This window comes from Monomorium pharaonis, chromosome 2 (assembly GCF_013373865.1).
Source record: "Monomorium pharaonis isolate MP-MQ-018 chromosome 2, ASM1337386v2, whole genome shotgun sequence".
Classification (NCBI taxonomy): Eukaryota; Metazoa; Arthropoda; class Insecta; order Hymenoptera; family Formicidae; genus Monomorium; species Monomorium pharaonis.
The window spans coordinates 11,058,273-11,077,572 of record NC_050468.1 but is presented as its reverse complement, the minus strand read 5'-3'; the positions used below and the strand labels follow the sequence as shown (position 1 = coordinate 11,077,572).

General features: G+C 36.8%; 1 protein-coding gene across 9 annotated transcripts in view; it reads left to right on the top strand.

Annotated features, from left to right (window-relative positions):
- LOC105837405 (kazrin) overlaps nt 1-16,003 on the top strand; it is a 93,260-nt gene extending 77,257 nt beyond the window's left edge. For 3 of the 9 annotated variants that reach the window (XM_036283155.1, XM_036283156.1, XM_036283160.1), the window contains 9 exons: nt 1,036-1,252; nt 3,124-3,391; nt 3,658-4,005; nt 4,168-4,291; nt 4,903-5,047; nt 8,138-8,330; nt 9,894-9,920; nt 11,688-11,708; nt 12,522-16,003. In XM_036283155.1, coding sequence (XP_036139048.1) covers nt 1,036-1,252; nt 3,124-3,391; nt 3,658-4,005; nt 4,168-4,291; nt 4,903-5,047; nt 8,138-8,330; nt 9,894-9,920; nt 11,688-11,708; nt 12,522-12,770 — 1,592 coding nt within the window. In that variant the 3' untranslated portion in view covers nt 12,771-16,003. Of the gene's footprint in view, nt 1-1,035; nt 1,253-3,123; nt 3,392-3,657; nt 4,006-4,167; nt 4,292-4,902; nt 5,048-8,137; nt 8,331-9,893; nt 9,921-11,687; nt 12,091-12,521 lie in introns of those variants that run through there. The other 6 variants (XM_036283158.1, XM_036283157.1, XM_036283159.1 and 3 more) reach the window with 6 other exon arrangements.
- The last annotated feature ends 3,297 nt before the right edge of the window (nt 16,004-19,300 follow it).

Sequence of the window (19,300 nt, the reverse complement as noted above, 5' to 3'; positions counted from 1 at the left end):
TTTTTCATCGTCAGCGAAGGGTGGCTGGATCTCGATCGCGAGCGCGTCAAAGTATTAATTGTAACACATTTTCGACAATTGCTCAATTAACGAGTTGCGTTAAAATGTTCGTAAAATATTCGACGACCTGTCGATTCTTTTTTTGCAAAGCAAGCATCTCTAAAGCTCTCTAGAGTCAGAACGGCGCGAAAAATCGAACGACACGGTTGCTATCGTATTCTGGTCACCCTATGAGTCATTTATCTCTTGGTATGCGCGCGCGCGCGCGCGTGTGTATGTGTGTGTGTGTGTTGTATCGTACGTGTGAACGCGCGTCTTAATATGGTGAACGGTAGTCCCGAAAGGGATCGAGGGCGCTCGCCAAATAAATCATCGTTTTTCTCGGTACGTGAAAGCCTAACTGATACCGAGGGCCCCCAAGGATGTCCTCGATACAAGTCCTGCCTGCTACATGGCCTGAATGCATGCGCATGCACATATATACCGTAAACCTGACAAGAACGAGCTATGCCCACGAAAAGGACTTTTTGCACGCGAGCAGGATCGCTGCACGACGTACGCGCTGTGTGTTCTTTATGTGAATACTTGCATCGATCGCCATTTCGCTGTGTTATGGGTTACAGGGTAACGCTTGGCGAGAAAGCCACGTGAAACGCTATTTTTATGTGTATAAAAAAAAAAGTGATATCCAAAGATACGCGAATAAATAATTAACAGCTTGTCGGCGGCCCAATTTTATTTCGCTCATAATCCCGCTGTGTCCAATCATTAACAAATTACCATTCATGTTCTTTCCTTTCGTTTGTATTAACACGACAGAAATACCTTTGTAGTCAATCGTTGAGTGACTCATCATAAGTAATTACTTATCGACTGGGTTTTTCCAACTTGACACGTAGGGTTCTACGTTTCCCCGCTCTCATCTCATTACATTGCATCTCTACGAACTATTTCTATCGCCCTTCCTATTCTCGCTTCGAGCCCTCGCTCGAGATCCTCGACGGAAACCGACGCACGCGTGTCTTCTACTTACAGCCGCGACCACACCGAAGGACTGCAGCCCCACGCTGTCGCCGCTGAACGCGTTTTCAAGGTCTATGGACAATTCGTCGCTATCGCGCTCGGTCGAGCAGCTATCCAGCCCGCTGGAATCCGAGCCGAGGAGGAACAAGCAGCCACCACCTGTCGTCGCACCTGCCGCGCATTCGCGATCGTCCGCCACTCGCGGCGGCACATGGGGATCCATTTCAAGGTGAGGAGCTCGCCCCGTTACGGGAAACGCTCGAACGTTTCATCACGCAACACGAATCGCAAATTGTCCGCCATACAAATGACACAAATTCAATTTCGAAGGGACAATTTATTTCTTACGTAATTATTTCTGTTCTCCCCGCGCATTGTCTACCGGTGATACCAATTACGCATTAATTGAGTGAAATATCGATTATTTATAGTCTTCGTTTACACAAACATTTAGCGCGGCAATTACTGCCGGGGCAACAAGCGATACATTTTACTCGTAAATATGAGGTAAATTGTTTTGCCGCGGCGAATAATTTAAGCGCGATGTGTAGTACAAAGCGGGACGGCGCGCGGCAAATAATAGCTTCGGTATAATAAAAAGCATTGAAAAGACGAGAGATGACGGGAAACCACTCCATGGAGGTACAGCCATACGGCTCGTGTGCCGAGTGATTTATTCGCACGAGCGAAAGTTGAATGGTTTTACAAAGTGTACGGGTTGTTCACATTGATTTTATAATACAATCTCGCGCGCTCGCACGAGAAGTACAATATACCGACGCGCACAGCCAACATTTTTGTACTTCGTGATGACTCTTGGCGTTACTTCGGTGAAGTGTGTGATTACCGCGCGAAAGTCTTACTCTCTAACGACGTACAAACGAGCGAAATGAGTTCATAACACGATACAAGGGAAATTGCAACTTTGCGACAACGGTTACCGAGTCAGAGGGTGATGCGGATCTCTGCGTCGCGTAGAAATGAACTTGTAAAAGAGGCTGTCATGTTAAATAATAGTTTTCTCAAGTAAGACGATCCCTTTGATCCGGATACAGGTGATGCGCGTCGATTTTTTTTTATCACTTTTACTTGGATATTACAGCCGGTATGAGACTTACTGATGAGACTTACATCCGCGATGTGATTTTATCCTAAATGATGGATGGTACCGAAATGGCAGCTTAGCTATAGAATATTGTGTAGAGAGCTGGTGATCCTCCATTGTCTCACCGAAGTGGCAATGTGTGGCATGGAAAGTAGCATTAGTTCTACCCTCGAAGAATTAAATTTCCCCTTTCTAATTGTATTTATGTGATCAATCAGGATTTATGTTTTAATGACATTTCTTCACACACACACACACACACACACACACACACACACACACACACACACTCACACATTCACACATTCACATTCACACACACACATTAATTGTATTTTCTAAATTAATTATACCATTTTGCATAATTGGCATTTTCAACATAATATGTTATATGATTAAAAAAATTATTATAAAAATTCTTATAAAAAAACAAAAAATGAAATTTGTTACATATACTCTGTTAATATTACACTGTTAATATTAAAAATTAAACTTAAATCTATTCCTTGAGTTAAATAATATTTTATTATTTTTTACTTCTGTGTGTGTGTGTGTGTGTGTGTGTGTGTGTGTGTCAAAATTTATTATTTTAACATAGCATAAAACATGTATTGCAATTACATGTGATCACTCCATTTCTGTGGAATTGCTTAGTTTCAAAATAGCAATTACACATATTAATGTAATATGCATTTAATAAATAATGAATTAAATTTGAATTAAATTTGACACATTTCTTAAGTTAATTAATAATATAATGTATTATGTAGATAATGACATAAAAATGATTGAGATACGACTTAAATTAGATACAATTTGACAAATTAACAATGTATATGTATAATGTCAATATGTATAATATTTTTAATTATATTATTAATTGCAAAGAAAACGCACAAAAATAAAATAAAATGAGATAAAATAAAACCATGTTTCTCCGCGTTTGGATATCAGTGCATTAATGTGACCGGATCAATGTTCTCCCTTCTGAGTAGAGTGTTCGCCCGTTCGCGACATCGGAAGACGGCAAACAGCTCCAGCGGTGGCAGCGGCGGTAACGAGGGCTCAGACGGCTTTGATCCATATCGATCGTGGTCGCCGCTCACTGAAGAGGGTTACGCCGAGAAACTTCGTTTGCTCCGAGAAGCAGCCTCCGTGCCCATGGAGCGATGGCGAGCCCCGACCGTTTTAGCCTGGTTAGAGGTGGCTCTCGGGATGCCGCAGTATGGTCCACGATGTGCTGAGAATGTCAAATCGGGCAAGGTAAGGGATTTATCACCTATTCCCATCACCAGCGAGCTTTAAACCAGTTTAACCTGTTGATATAATAGTGTACATACGCAAGTGCGGAAATTGGTCTATTTGTTTAAGTTGCGATTAATCTTATCAAACCGTGTCAAAGACTCGATTACAAATGCAAAGTCTCCTTTTTAAATCTTTATATCTTAGCAACATTTTACAGAAACATTTTTTCCGATTAAAATGCTTGTTGATTAATTGAATTTTTATTATTGCGATAACATTTTCAGGTTCTACTTGAACTAAGCGACGCCGAACTGGAGGCCGGTTTAGGCGTAACTCACCCGCTTCATCGAAAGAAACTGCGTCTGGCTATCGAGGAACATCGACATCCGAGTCACGTTCGATATCCCTGTATCGCTCAGCTCGGTCACACCTGGGTGAGCTCCGAATGGCTGCCAGATCTTGGCCTGGCCCAGTACTCGGAGAGTTTCGCCACTAATATGGTGGACGCCCGTATGCTGGACCATCTGAGCAAGAAAGAGCTTGAGAAACTACTCGGTGTCACGAGGAAATTTCATCAGGCCAGCATAGTTCATGGAATTCATCTGCTGCGGATGCTGAACTATGATCGACAGGTAAGAGAATTTGCACATTCGATCGAAATAATATTACAATACCTTGCTAAGTTCATGAGGAACATATGAAGACAAAGGCTTAATCAATTCTCCATGAAGATTAATCGAACGATATAATTGCAATTGAACAATCAAAGAGATGACGTCATGCCTTTGTGATAGGCTCTCGCTGTCAGGAGACATCAATGCGAACAGGTTGACACGGATCCTTTGGTCTGGACGAATCAAAGGTTCATTCGGTGGGCGAGGAATATCGATCTCACGGAATATGCTGAGAATTTGAAAGGTGAATTGTATTACCACGTGAAAGAGATTAATTATATAACTTTAGAATTAAAAATTTTACAAGTTATCTGTTGCGATATATTATATATAACAATTTATTAGAATTTGCAAAATTTAAATACATAAATTTGCTAAAAGATTATGTAATTAGATATATATATAATTCTTTACATCTTTAACAGATTTTATCGCAGTGATTATTGCAGCGTAGCATACCCTTTTTCTAAAAATAACAATTTAGAAGCTGAATTGTATTGTCACGTGAGATTAATTATATACTTTAAAAATAAAAAAAATTTATAAGTTATAATTTGTTGCAATATATTATATATGACAATTTATTATATAGTTTGCAAAATTTAAATACATAAATTTGCTAAAAAATTATGTAAATATATATGTATATATATATATATATATATATATATATATATAATACTTTTGTTTTTACACCTTTAACAAATTTTATCCCAGTGATTGCAGCGTAACATATCTTTCTTTTATTTAAAATAAGAATATGGCCTACTAAAAAAAAGACCTTTAAACACGGGTAACATTTACACAAACTATTGATATCATTCGTCTTTAACGCAGAAAAACTATTTTCCACAGACTCGGGTGTACACGGTGCTCTGGTTGTATTGGAGCCGTCGTTCACCGGCGACACCATGGCCACCGCCTTGGGTATACCGCCAGCGAAGCACATGATTAGACGACACCTTACCGCCGAATTAGAAGCGCTCGTTCTGCCAGCAAGGTATTCAGTCTACTGTCATCCAGAGGCGACACTGGACAACGCTCACTAATCGGAATGACGTCGTCGTTGCTCTCATCGTCAACGAGACGGGACGACGTCTCCGGAACACTAATTGGCACCTACGAAACCGCGTTCGGACATTCCTCGCCTCGAGGGCATCTCCTTAGAGCTCCTCGGGAATTCGATCGTCAATTTCGAGACGCCTCTCGAAGTCACTCGAACTCACGTTACCTGCTTTCCCCGTGCTTTGTACGTCAAAGAGGACGCGCGCTTTAAATCCTTTTTGTCGAGTCATGCAATAGAACGAACATTTCTTTTAAATCTCAATAAAATATGAGATATTTTTATCACATGGGATATCCTCGTTTACGAAATCAAAGGGACTTATTAGCAACTTAGCGTCGCTTTAATGCTAAACTTTTTTGTGTCTAGAATTTATTTTTTCGGACGCTAAAAAGGAAGATAAAAAGAAGACGCTCGATTCTTCTATTCAAAACGATGATCGCGATAGATGAAAGACAATAAGATAGAATTGAGTTTTTCTTTTTACGTTCGCCGCGAAAAGATGCTCTTAGAAGGTTCCTTCTCGAGGCAAGAATGTAACGTAACGAGGGATGAAATCGTGCACGATTCGTTTTCTTTCTTATCTCCTCCGATCGACTCGGGCCATATGTCGACCGAAGTCGACGTATTCTCGAAACGGAAGCAGCAGGTGCAAGTTATAAAGCAACGAACGACACGTCACGCCGGACTCCGCGTCCAATCCACGTGCGACCGACGGCCAAAGTTAAAATCGTCGTAGATCGTATACATTCGATCGCGATCTCTAGTCTTGATCGCGACAGTTAAGACTTTCGCTAGAGCATCAAAGAGCATCAGTCAATTACTTATTTAATGTTCCGCGCGCACGGGCAAGTGGTCGGGAATACTTTTTCCACTTTCTCTCGGTAGGAGAAGCGTTTTTGGAGAAATGAGTTTCGCGCGGAGAAATCTCGACAAACCCTTGTTTGGCAAAGCGTGTGCCTCGCTTCTTCATCGCGAGCGATCGATAACTCGCGTTTCGCGTCGTAGAATAGCGTTAGCTCGTGAAAAAAAAATGAAAGGGAGAGAGAAAAAAAATTGTTACTGTATAGTCGCCATTAATCGATAGGCAGTTACTTTTCCAGAATTTCTACGAGTAAAGTTAGTTACATCGTGTAAGGAACGTATCCCTGAACTTCCGCAGAAAGCTTTCGTAACCGACAAAACGTAATTTAACATATCGCTAAGGAATCTCGAGAGGAAGTTGTAAATATTTCGGGAACCAACCCGGAAATGATGATGGAGAGTATGAAGGGAGTGCACGACTTTCATTCGAATTTTATGATGCTTCTATGAAATACACAGATAATCGCGAATTTAACTCGAGCAGACTCGTTGAAACTTTTACAGTTCCACTAAAAGTTTTCGATGTTAAATAGACATCAAGCAGCATTAAAAAGTATTAATAGCCTCGATGAATTGCCTTTATCAGCGTACCGGTAATTAAAATTGCGCTAAAATGTGGACTCCCTTAATATATCTAGAGCTATAGAACAAAAGCGCGCTCATCGCAAAAAAAAAGGTACTCGTAGTCTTAATACACATGCCATACCTGAATATATCGGGCATACACACACGTAAATACAGTATACAGTTACAATCGACATAAATATATATATGAAATGTACATATACAAACATACGCGATTACCGCCCAGTGGAACGCGCCGGAGTACTTCGTCGGAGGTACTCGGCACAGTTGCAGCGTGCGATTCGCTGGGTCTGCAGTCCACTCGATCGCGGATCCACCGGTAATGTTTCTCATAGCTGAGCCGTAGCCCACAGCTGCCGCCTGCACTGCACTGCGCTATGTACAGCACATGTTAATCTTAGTGATATCGTGGTGTAATCCTTGGTCAGATACCTCGCTCTTGCACTCTACCCCCTTCTGCACTATCCGAGAGATTCTCCGAATGGGGAAGGCGCCTTCCATTATTTAAGCAGTCCTCAAGTGATACTTTTAACATACTTCTGACTATTAAAATGAATTGTATTACCAATTAACTCCTTCTTATTAAAAATGTAATTATCATTTCGTTTTTCTCTCCCTTAGCCGTCTCGTGGACGAGGCTCCCCGAATGTTTCTCTGGCCAGGAATCACACCACAGTTGCATTATGATTCCTTTTATCTTTTTCTGATTTGCCAACTTTGATATTTACATATATCTTTGACTGTTCGATGTTTACTCTCGCTGACTGGTTAGTGTGGCTGGAAATACGTCTCGGTTGGTTCTACCTTAGGAGACCATCCTCGGCGCATTAGCAGCCTAGTAAACATTATACATTACTCTATATCGGTGGTGCACAAAATGCTTGTGTATGTATATTTATGTTGTAACTAGATATTCAATATAAGATAGATCTTATTCTATCGTCATACACCTGCAGCGAGCCACTGTCAATATTTATCTACCAAACCAATTATCAGATTACAGGAAAATTTACAAAACTTAAATAAAAACACGATTAAAAATTCTGATTGATTAATCCTGCATGGTCACAACTCCGAAAAATTCCGTACTGATTACATTGGGATATAAGCTAGCGGGTTTTAGCTCACGTTCTTACTTGCCGTATTGACCACTTGCATTATTTCGACAAAAAGAAAATACCGTATAAATTTAAAATATTGTTCCGAAATACTAGTAGCGAATGTGAAAATTTGATTTTAACATGAGAAAAAATTTGTCTAATTTTCAAATAATGACTCATAATCAAATACAGAGCGTCAAACTTTTTTGGGGCTGTACTAGACCCCAGGTGACCATGAAGGGTTAAAAATATGTCATTATCAAATACGTATATTGTCAAGTATATTTCCAATGAAACAAAGAGTGAATAGAAACCTTGCAAAAAAGGAAGTATATTCACCCGTAAAGTGGTTCGCTGCAGTACGTGTTACACGTGTGCGTGTGTCCGAGGTATGTGCATATTAGGCGGACGCCAAGGACGCCAAGGTGTACGCAAGAAGGCGTGCATGAAAAAAAGGATGGTGTGCGTGTGTGCGTAGAAGTCAACTGGAAGTGGTCCCGAGGAACAGCACCGGCGGGGGTGGCCGTCCGATGAGCACCGCGAGCGCGGGCGGTAGTCTTGGTCGTGGGAGCAGAGCGCTACACCTACAGCATCACCAGAGCTCGCTGTCGGCCCTCCACATGACGGCGAACCACACCGGCACCGTCGACAGACGCAGATCCAGCCTCAGGGTAACGTATTGTTTAGATTCAGTGAGGAACTGGTCCGCGTACAAGCGTGCCAGGAACTCGATGCCGCTCCCCGCCTTGCCTCTGCACTTTCCTTAACTCTTTCGAACGAGGGGTCGTTGACTCAGTTAATCGTTGCCAAAGTAATTATTTTTTAATACAAATTCTTTTCCTTGTGGAAAAATACTATTGGATTAGTGAAAAAATTGTTGGAACGAAGAGTGTATAATAAATTGGATTTGAATGGTTTTCTAATTATTCCTAATCGCAAGCAATATTATTTTTCCATAAGGATTTATTTAAATTTCTGATAATGAGCTCGACAAGTCAATTATAAAAATACATAAATTATATACATATATACATATGTATATATACAATGTGTGTATGTGTGTGTGTTCTCTTATAATTTATTCTTATAGTATAATTTTTTCAAATTGGCCTGAAAAGAGATAAGGATAGTGCAAGATACGTCTTTTAGACGATTTATCTCTTGGCAAGTTGCTTCTTTAAGCCTATGCTTGTTTTTATCATGATCATTGCATCGTAGAAAATTTGATATTTAGAGAAATGATATTTATGTGATATTCTTAATATTTATCTCATTAAGATTACATAAATGAATAGATTTCTTCTTCCTTTTATTCAATCTTTAAAAGAAGATTTGGGAATGATATAAAAATCTAAATCTTTTATTCGCGCGTTATGATAAAATTATTCAGCTATTCTGATACTAAGCTGTATGTATTATAATCAAGAAATATCCATTATTATTTTCTACGGTATTATTTCCTTTATATATTAACAAATAATTAGGCAAATTGTAATCAGGTTTATCGATAATCGCTTTCATAGCACAAACACGCTAAAAAATACACAAACTCATCAGAACATTCATTATTCCATTTTAAATCATTTATGCAGTCATTTACTCCCGTTTCCACACACTCACTTTCATGCATCTCATCTGTCCAATCATTGGCTCTTTATTTTTATTAATTATTGGCACGATTGCATGGCATCGCTTAGTTAAAGACGCTCGCATAACATTCTGCAGCAAAATATTTTCCCTTGATAATTGTTATTGATTCTCGTAAAAGAAAAGAATCATTATTTCAAATTGTTTAAGCGAAAATACATTTAAAATTGCCTTAAATTTCTTCAATTTATCAGAAAATCAGAATAATATATACATTATAAAAAAATGTATGCATGGCAATTAAAATTATTATATATATAACATTCTTTCTTAATGTACTAATTGTAAGTATAAAATATAATATTTTGTGATCAGACTATCATTTCTTAAATACTTTTTATGTGGCAATTAAAGAAAATATTACAATACTATTTACAATGTACACTATTTATAAAAGTTAATAATTTTAATTTGTTATATAAAAAGTTTATAATTATATAAAATCCGCTATATGAAATAAATTTTAATTTCGTCCAGATAGTTTTCTCAACGTTTTATGACGAGAGTCAATAACAAAATTACACGCTGTGAGCTATGAGCTCGACCTAACGTTAATCATTGTCCCTGCATCCTGTGGATCATCGCAGACCTGCAGTCTTCTTTACTTGAAAAAGGTTCGGTATTTATTACATATATATCCATTGAGTCTTTTGTTAAAGTTTTTTGTACATTATTCTATATCATATCAAAGTTTACCGATTCGCTGCATTATTGCCGATTGACTAATTGCAGCGCGTTTTTGCAAAGTCTCCGATAATCGGCAATCTATGAAGATTAATTTCAATATAAGTATCAACATTTGGATAATATATATAAAAACATACTAACTTTTTAAATAATGCTTTTTAACTAATTTTTTTCTTGAATTTGTAGGAGACTTTGTAAAAAATGTCTTTGCGAGGATACGTGAGTAAGCAATTGATCGTGACCAATGTTAGCAGTTGTTACAATCAATTTTTTAGGAAAAATGATTATGATGCGTTATGATCGAACTTTAAAACAATTCATTATTATCATTAATTTCGTACATATGTATCCAATCGCGACAATCAAATTAATGTCTCGATCGGTCGCAAACTCGTGTCTATAAACCACATCCTTTCCTAGGAAAGTAAAATAGGAAACCATCAGTATGGCAAATGTATTGGCATCGTGGAACGATTAGGCGTTCTTCTCATGTGAACAACGCTTTCTCGTTCAAGGAGGAAAATCCTCGATCTCGGCGAAGCAGCAAAAATTTCCAATTAACGCGATTAATTGACTTTGTTCGAAGCAACGCTTCGTCGAGATCCAAACGATACCTACTGGATCTCGACCTCGATCGCACAGACCCTGAAAATGCGAGCAAAGGAGTAATCATACAAAAGGAACTGATTGTACAACAGACTTAATAATCGAGTAATTATCTTTGCGCCCGGTCTGTCGAGCGCGGGACACCTGAACGCGCGACTATCGATCCATTGAATCAGCGTCAGAAAAACGTTCGCAAGGTAAAAGAGAAAAAGACTGATGGATTACAAGCCTGAGCCTTGCAGCCGTATTATCCATAATTATAGAAAATGGTGCAGATCGCGAAAACACATCCTCCTTATATTTAATCATCTACTTGTACACCCTTCCGTCTTTATAGTCCAATCAGATTGCCAGACAATCTGCCGCGCTGAGAAAAGGATACACTTGCGCGAAGGAGAATAGATTTATTCGCTTTTACTCTCATCGTAAAAAAAAATCTAAATTTTTTGTTCATGCTAAGAAATATTTATATATTTTATTTCTATATCGAAAACATTTCGCAATATTTATAAAGTGTTCTTAATAGAAGATTCTTTAAACTAATAATTATTTCAATAATTATATCGTAATTTATCTATCGTTACTATAGAAACCAGGTTACAATTATATATGTTTCTAAATTCCGCATAATAAATAATTTGAAGAGGAGAGAAGCAATTGATAAAATATTTAGCAGACTATCAAGTATTATTCAATGCAGACGCGGTGAAATTGCGCATCTCCTAATCGCGATTGTTACCCTATTCTCAGCCCCAAAGGTACACCGACGTACGCCACACTGTAAACACTGTATATAACGAGCATATACCGTTAGCCAAACACGTGTCCTCCTCATGTATGTAAGCAGAGTGTCTTCAGGTACACTTTTATAGCGGAGTAGCAATTAAAATTATGCATTTATGCAGCTCGAATTACGTAGAAGACGTTCGTATTTATAACGGGCCATTATTTATGACTGCAAATGGGCGGCGCCGCGGCGAGTCGCGGCCCCCCGTCATAATCGATTGTGTAAATATAAACTGACGATTATCAATGTGGAAAATTCAGCGTTTGGATTCTTAATCGACCTTATTTCGTCCTTTTGCTAGTTGTCGTGGAGGAGCTCACAGGTATGCGCCATTAATATATACATTCCAGTACGTTATCTTATGTTCGTGTAATGTGTCCCCCAACACGTTTCCCACTAATCCCGCTGTGACACACCGCACACCACTTGTGAATTATTGTGAGTGACGATCAGGATGGGCGTCGCAAGATATTGCCGCTGCAAAGTGACAAAATAACAGAAACGACGAGCCCTCGATCCTCTTTGTCATAGCACGTGCATCCTATCTACGTTCACCGCTTCTAATCATTCTGCAAGAATCACTCTGCCACTCAGCGAATCCTAATTCTCTGTCATATTCGTTCATCCTCTCACTCTAGAAAATAGCGAGTGTCAGAGAAATTTAGATAGCGACGTTTTATTTTTCAAAACCAACATGACAGCGAGAAATTTTGTCATTATATGTGAATTAAACAACAATGCTCAAAACTGAAAATATTAATTTTCGTTGTAATATACACAGAATAAATAAACGTAGAATTCACTTCTTAACAACTCACAAGTTGCTATCTAAATTTCGACTAGCACCCCTTAGTTTCTTCCACTCAATTTACGTAACTTCTCCAGTAGCAAAATTTTTAATGATTTGAAAAGAAAATTTTTATAAGAGATCTCAATTTTTCGCCTTTTAGAAACTTTCTTTAAAGCGTCATTTACTCTATCGTATTATCCGAATCGATTCTACTGGTACTTGGAGATCTTCCGGTCGCTCGTTTGCTCGTACATAGCTTCGACCTCTTCAAAAAGTCGAGATCCATCTAAGCCTAAGTAGACACCCAAGTCGTAGTCCCGCTAATCGTGACACATTTCTTCGTAGGGATCCCTGAGCAGGGCGTTCGGCCTACGGCCTAGAAGCGAGAAGGCGTCACCGTCATCGTCCTCGGACACCGGAAGCCTCGCCAGCCAATGCCAGTACATGAGCAGCAGCGTCCGCAGCAACTCGCCGCCGCCGCCGCAGCTTCCGCCGCGACCGATGTCGACCGGAAGCGGTAAACGGCATCGGCGCGTGAAAAGCATCGGCGACATCGAGTACATAAGCTCGGCCGCGGTGAGCACCCCGGTCTGACAGGAGGGTAGGCCCCAACATTCGGGGCCTTACCGCAGTCTGAGCGAACGCGGTTATTCCTCCTCCTCGTACTCCTCATCTCAGTACGGCTCTTACTCGGGCTACAGCAACGTTCTGACGGGCGGCGATCAGTACCAGCAATATCAGCAGCAGTCCAGCGGCAATTATTATCATCAGCTGCAGGGCGGCTACTACTCGCCGCAGAGCTCCGGGCCTCCTTTCCCGGGTGTGCAGAGATACGGCAGCCTGGCCGAGGAGGCATGGTCATCGTGCTCCACCAAGGGAGACGGCCCGGCGGGTGTGTCGAAGTCTAATCCCAGGACTTACTTAGCTTAGCTTCTCGCCGCAATGGGGGCTTGTTGAGCGGACGTTATTCGTCCGAGAGTAACACCACCGCGTCTACCACGATGGTGCGCTGATGTAGTATCCTCGAAAAAAATGCGCGTCCTTGTTTTAGGTCTACTTTATTTTTTGTTCCCCCCTCGTTGGATTCTCGATAATTCAGTGAACAGCTTATGGCTAGAGAAAATCGCAAGGATTATCATATCGCGCTCTTCTCAGTGATGTTAATCAGCGCGCGATTTCGCATATTTCAAATATGACTTGCTTGTATCATCCCGTACCTACACGGCTCAAATTATCAACAAGCTACTAAGAATATATCGCTAAATTTAAGATCCTGAGCTTCTGATATTTCATGTAAGAATTTTGGTGTAAGAATGTTATCGAGGTGACCTGATTGAATTTATAATTAATTTGGTAAGAGAATTATTGACGCGATAATCCCGATAATCGTTGGATAATCGCTATCGTCACAGTAAATCGAAATGATCACACAAACTTGTTAATAACAGTAATAGACAATACGTTAGCTGGACAATGGACTACGAAAATACAAACAAGTTTTACGCACTTTACGATACGATTATCCCTATAGTCCTATTGGATGAGTAAATGTTGATGTCAGTTATCTCAGAGTTATTCTCAATTACAAAGTAATTATACGTCGTACAAATACTAGGCAGCATATCGTGATGTTAAGAGGCATAAAAGAGTCTGACCAAATTTTATGAACACATCGAGCTACCGACCGACATATACATATATACATATATCTGATGAAAATAAATAAGATATAAAAGAGTATAACTATGATTGAATTACGAATTATTACAGATAAGATTATAAATAAGCGAAGTAATAATAAAAATTTTTCAGTTTAATCAATACGTATACTACGCGTGACAATATCTCACACAAACCGTTTGCCAGTATAATTTTTTATTGCTATCATTGTGCGAATGATCTTCTTTCAACAATTAAAGGATTTTTTTATTAAAAAAACAAGTCTAAGAAATTGAATTTTTAGAAACTGAAAAACTTATCTTTAAACATTTATTCTATAAATGTGATAATTTTTCTTTAGATATATAATAGATACAAAAATAAAATTTTAGCCTTTGATTAATACTTTGAGGAATCATTAAAAAACGAATAAAGAACTTTTAGGCCTATTTAGTTCTTGTAGAAATTTTATGTTTTACTTCACTTATATTATACTATTATAATATTAATTTATATATATTTATATCTCTCGTTTTCTATTTGATTCTTCCTGGAACAAAATTGTTCTTGATGTTGCCCTACTAATAGAGAATGATTTGACGCTATAATCCAGATTAAAAAAAATAAACTTGTTTTGTTTTTGTAAAAAATCCTTCAATTATGATTTAGATCGTAAATTCATTCCGGTATGTAAGCTAGCACGAAAGAATTGTATCGTGAGTATCGTTAAAGAATATTTTCGCTTATAAACCGATCTCTATGAACGAATGACAAACTTTATGTGCTCAGCTGGCTGAAAAGTGAACAGCAACAGCGAATTTTCAATATCTCTCGTGTACATATATGAATTTAATACGTTTATCTGTAATTTTACATTATTTTCTATCGATGTGTACGTATATGAGTTTCCTATATACGAGTACACTTAACTAGAAACTATCGGATAGGCTTGAAACATCATCATAGATTTGTTTTTTTATTGCTGCATTGGACTGCACTATGACTTCCCTTCTCATTTTCCCTAAATTTCAAACAAATATTTATTTTATTTTTAATTCTAGAAACTGTATATCAGTTTAGTTATAAAAAGACAAATCTATTGATTCAAGCTGAATACCGTGAAATTATAATAAATAATGAACGGAATCGCCTCACGAAGACGCCCAAGTCTTCCACTATATTCCATTATATTTTACAGCGTGGTGAGATTGAATATATCCCGTTTTTCATTAATCTTAAACCAAAAGAAAGTATCGGGAGATTCAATTACTGCTGCGAATTTTTTATTTATCGCATTGGCACACGAGAATTTTCTAAGTACCTAACTTTATCCTGCAATCTATTATACTTATGAAAAGTTTAAAAAGAACTGTTCCCAAACGATTACAATTACAAATAATTTTTTATTACATATCTTGTACAATTAATTAATTGCACGGCCATCGCAACATACGCTCCGATAGACAGGAAACATAAATGAAGCGAATCGCCACACAATTTAATCTAAGTGCCAGAAGGATCGAGTGCACCGTAATTTGGCGCACTGCCGCGAAGCGTACCGTACGTTCGGCCCGTTGTATTATTATACTAATACGTACAATCTTCCCCAGTGTTCGTATATTACGGTTGCGTGGTCGCAAAAAAAAGAAAGACGATATTTTGCAAATAATGCACATATTTATAACGTGATATTTATTCGTAGATTATAATCATTTCTTGATATTTACGTGGTACCCGCGTGTTCTGTCGTCAAACTATTTTACTTCTGCAATCGGGAAACGATCAGGACCATATAATATATATATATAATATATATTTTATTGCCGGACTAGTATTACCGTCGTTTTGCGAGGCGGAAACGACGAATTAATACGCTAGCTATCGTGACATTCGTGTACCTAAGTGATTTATTTATATAAATTAATTTAGGTCTCTAATTTATTTGTATACAATATTAATTATTGCGCAACGCGGCCAATACCTCGCTTTAAAGCGACATATCGATAAGTACATGTTCGCTTATTGTATATTGGTCGCAGCGCGCGATCACACATTTCAATACAAACCGTTGTAAATGTGCTCAGTAACGTCTGTATATATTTGTGTGAACTGTATCTAAATACGGAAAAAAATTAAATAAACGATTGCCTTTACTTTTGCGCAACGAATTCTTTCGTAATCTCGATACTTCTTAATATACATCGTTATTATTTTTTTATTTATATAAAACATTATGCGCGTAACATTGTAAGTAATGCGGAAGAAACATATTATTCTTTGATAGATTCTAGTGTCTTATCATTTACAATGTAATATATTAACATAGTAAAATAACTTAATGTTGAATACATAGCAAAATTAGTCTGTCACTTAAACAAAATTTTATAATTTTGTTACATATAAAAATATTAATTGATTATGCTATGATTATCATATTAATTTATATTATTATTCATTTATATTATTTTTATATTCGAGAGCGAACATAGTGTAGCAGATAGCGCATTGCATAAAGATTTCGGAGTCAAAATGGACAGGGCAGAAATGAAAAAAATTTTAACGCTTGTTTTTCCTCTTTAAATAAAATGACAAACCATCAAGAGTATTCTATATCTATTATAGTATTCTATCTCTCTATCTCTAGCTATTTTTGAAACCGATTATAACTATGGCTCTCGTATATCTAAGCACTATCTACATGCACATCACAGGTATATGTAGAAAGTATCAGATAACGCCGCACAGCGTTCAAAACTGATTACTTTGTGTAAAAAAAAGTTCATATTTTTATTTTATACAAAGTTCTAAGGAAATTTTCTCTATATATAGTTGCTAATATTGTTTAAAGCTGACTTCTTTACTAAGCTCATGTTGCGAGAGGTTTTTCTTAGATTTTTCTTGCAACATGAGCAAACTTAGCGAACTCAGCTTTCAACAACAGCAACGAGAAGACTTCTTTATAATTTTTTCACATAGAATAAAAACATAAATCAGTTACCGAGAAATTAGCTTGTTGAAATTTGTATTCTATAGATAAAAAAAAATCTGAAGTTTTCTACTGTTTGATACTTTTAACGATAACATATACAGAAGTATTTATATTTAAGAAGTTACTTTCTATAAATTCTTCTTTAAATAAAATTACCTTAGGCAATTCAAGGGGCGGATGAAACTTATAATTAAATGAGAGAAATATTTCTTGTCTCCTGATACCTAAATAAATTTTATTATTTGTAGCAGATTTTTTTCTGACAGCTTTTTTGTTGACTTACACTTTAAATCTTATTTTATCCTTAGCTAGCAACTGCTTCTCCATTATTTTTGTAACTTTTTTGTAATTTTTGTAATTCCCTATTATTTGAATTTTTGTCTGCTTATGCAACTTTTTTTTTCTTTTACAGGTGAACAGCGGTTTCTTATATTGTTTCTTTAAGTCTAGTATTTTCTATTTTCCTTGAATACATATAATTCGGAGATTCCTAAATTAGATTGCATTCAAATGTTCTTGTACAGCACTGAGAAATTATATCTACATTGCAACTATCTTTCACCGCAATGGTGCAATAATGCAATTACACTGCAAAATCTTGATGCATTATAGATGTTGGATTGCAGCAACGCTAAAATATTTGCTTCTTGAAAGATTGCAACAAAACATATCATAGCAATATTGCAATGCAATAAATATGCAGTAATATATTGCTGTAATCAACTAATATTGCATTTTCCTTTTTTAAAAATAAATATATCACTATTTTAATTAAATATTTTTATCTGCAATTATTGTGTACATTTAACTATCTCGTTAATACGACCTAAATAAAAATTAATTATTGTCAACATCTTTTATGTTTAAATATTACAACAAATTATTTTATTATAGTATTTTATTGTTAAAATACATTAAAATATATTACATTAAATTATAAAATCAAATTTGCAACGTTTCCGAAACGTTAATGCCATATATGTTCCTACAAGTGTACTAGTATAGTGCTAGTATATTATAGATTTATATTTTCGTAATATCTTTGTAACGTTGCACTGCAACTTGCAACATTACAACATTCATACAATGTAACTGCAATAATTTATACTGTATGGATTTACACAATAAATATTTAACTTACGCAAACGGCGTGGTTGAATTGTAATCATTTGAAATTGATGATCAAAGACTAGATGGCAGTGTTGCCAACCAGCGTATAGTGAAATGAATTCCAAACAAAATGGACGTTTGTCCCGAGAGAATCCAATCTCATTTTCTTCCCAATGTTTAAGTACACGTTTACTACATTTGCAGCAAGTAATACGATGTAAACGAAGAAATGCGAATAATAAAAATAAATAAGATAGAAAATAACTTTTTCCTATCTCCATTCAAATCTTTTTAAATACTGCAGTCGAACAGCAATCGAAAGTGATTGGTTCAACTCTGCAGATTCAACCATCGGTTCCGAACACTATCCAAAAGTCGCTCAATCATTGGCTTACAAACATGTCAAATTCAATGTAAACGTGTATCCACATAATCGAAGTATAATAATGCAAATATGATTTTTAAACATTTCAGAGGAAAAATAAAAAAACAAATTTATCCTCTAATTGATCATTACGACACATGGAAAAGCAAACTCTCTTTATATCTTTCTTCTCTTCTATGGGTGCGTTCCGTTTCACGCATAATACGCATGCATTGTTCATCCTTGTTGTTTGTCAAACGTTAAACAAGGATGAACAATGCATTATGCGCATCATGCGTTGAAACGGAACGCAGCCTATCAGAGAGGAACCTGAGAGCGATCATCGCGTCGTATTATCGCCTCTATGTGCACAAAATGTGCACATTGAACTACGTAATCAAATATCTATAAATCCCGTAGGTAATATGCATGACTTTTTGGGTCTCTTCTATGCTATGTCCACATTTATTTGGTTCTGTTTCATGCTATACCCGTAAATATTACAATTATATGCAATTTTAAATCTGTTTTATGCAAATGTGCATAATCGTGTTCTATAAATGTGCAATACCACATATACATGATATAAATTCAATTAATTAATTTGAAAAAAATTCACTCACCGATTGCTGTCGCTGCTCTTGCTGCTGCTACTGCTACATTCCTTTTCCGGAATACTGAGTCGCTCCATGGATGCTGCTTTCTGCTGACATCATCCTGCTATTTCGAATCAAACCGCACATTAATAAAATTTACTTATTTAGTTTTCAAATTTAATAATTAAAATTAATACGAGTAATAAAATAATGTTTATTTTGGAAAATATATTATAAACTACATATACATACGAGCCGTTTGCAAATGGTCCAAATAAATTGGTCCAAAATATAAGAATAAAATTAATTGATAAATTAACTGATAAATTTAGATTCTACGGACAATAATAAAAATGTGCCTATTAATACAAATACATCTGAAGGTATTTAAATTTATTGATTTAAA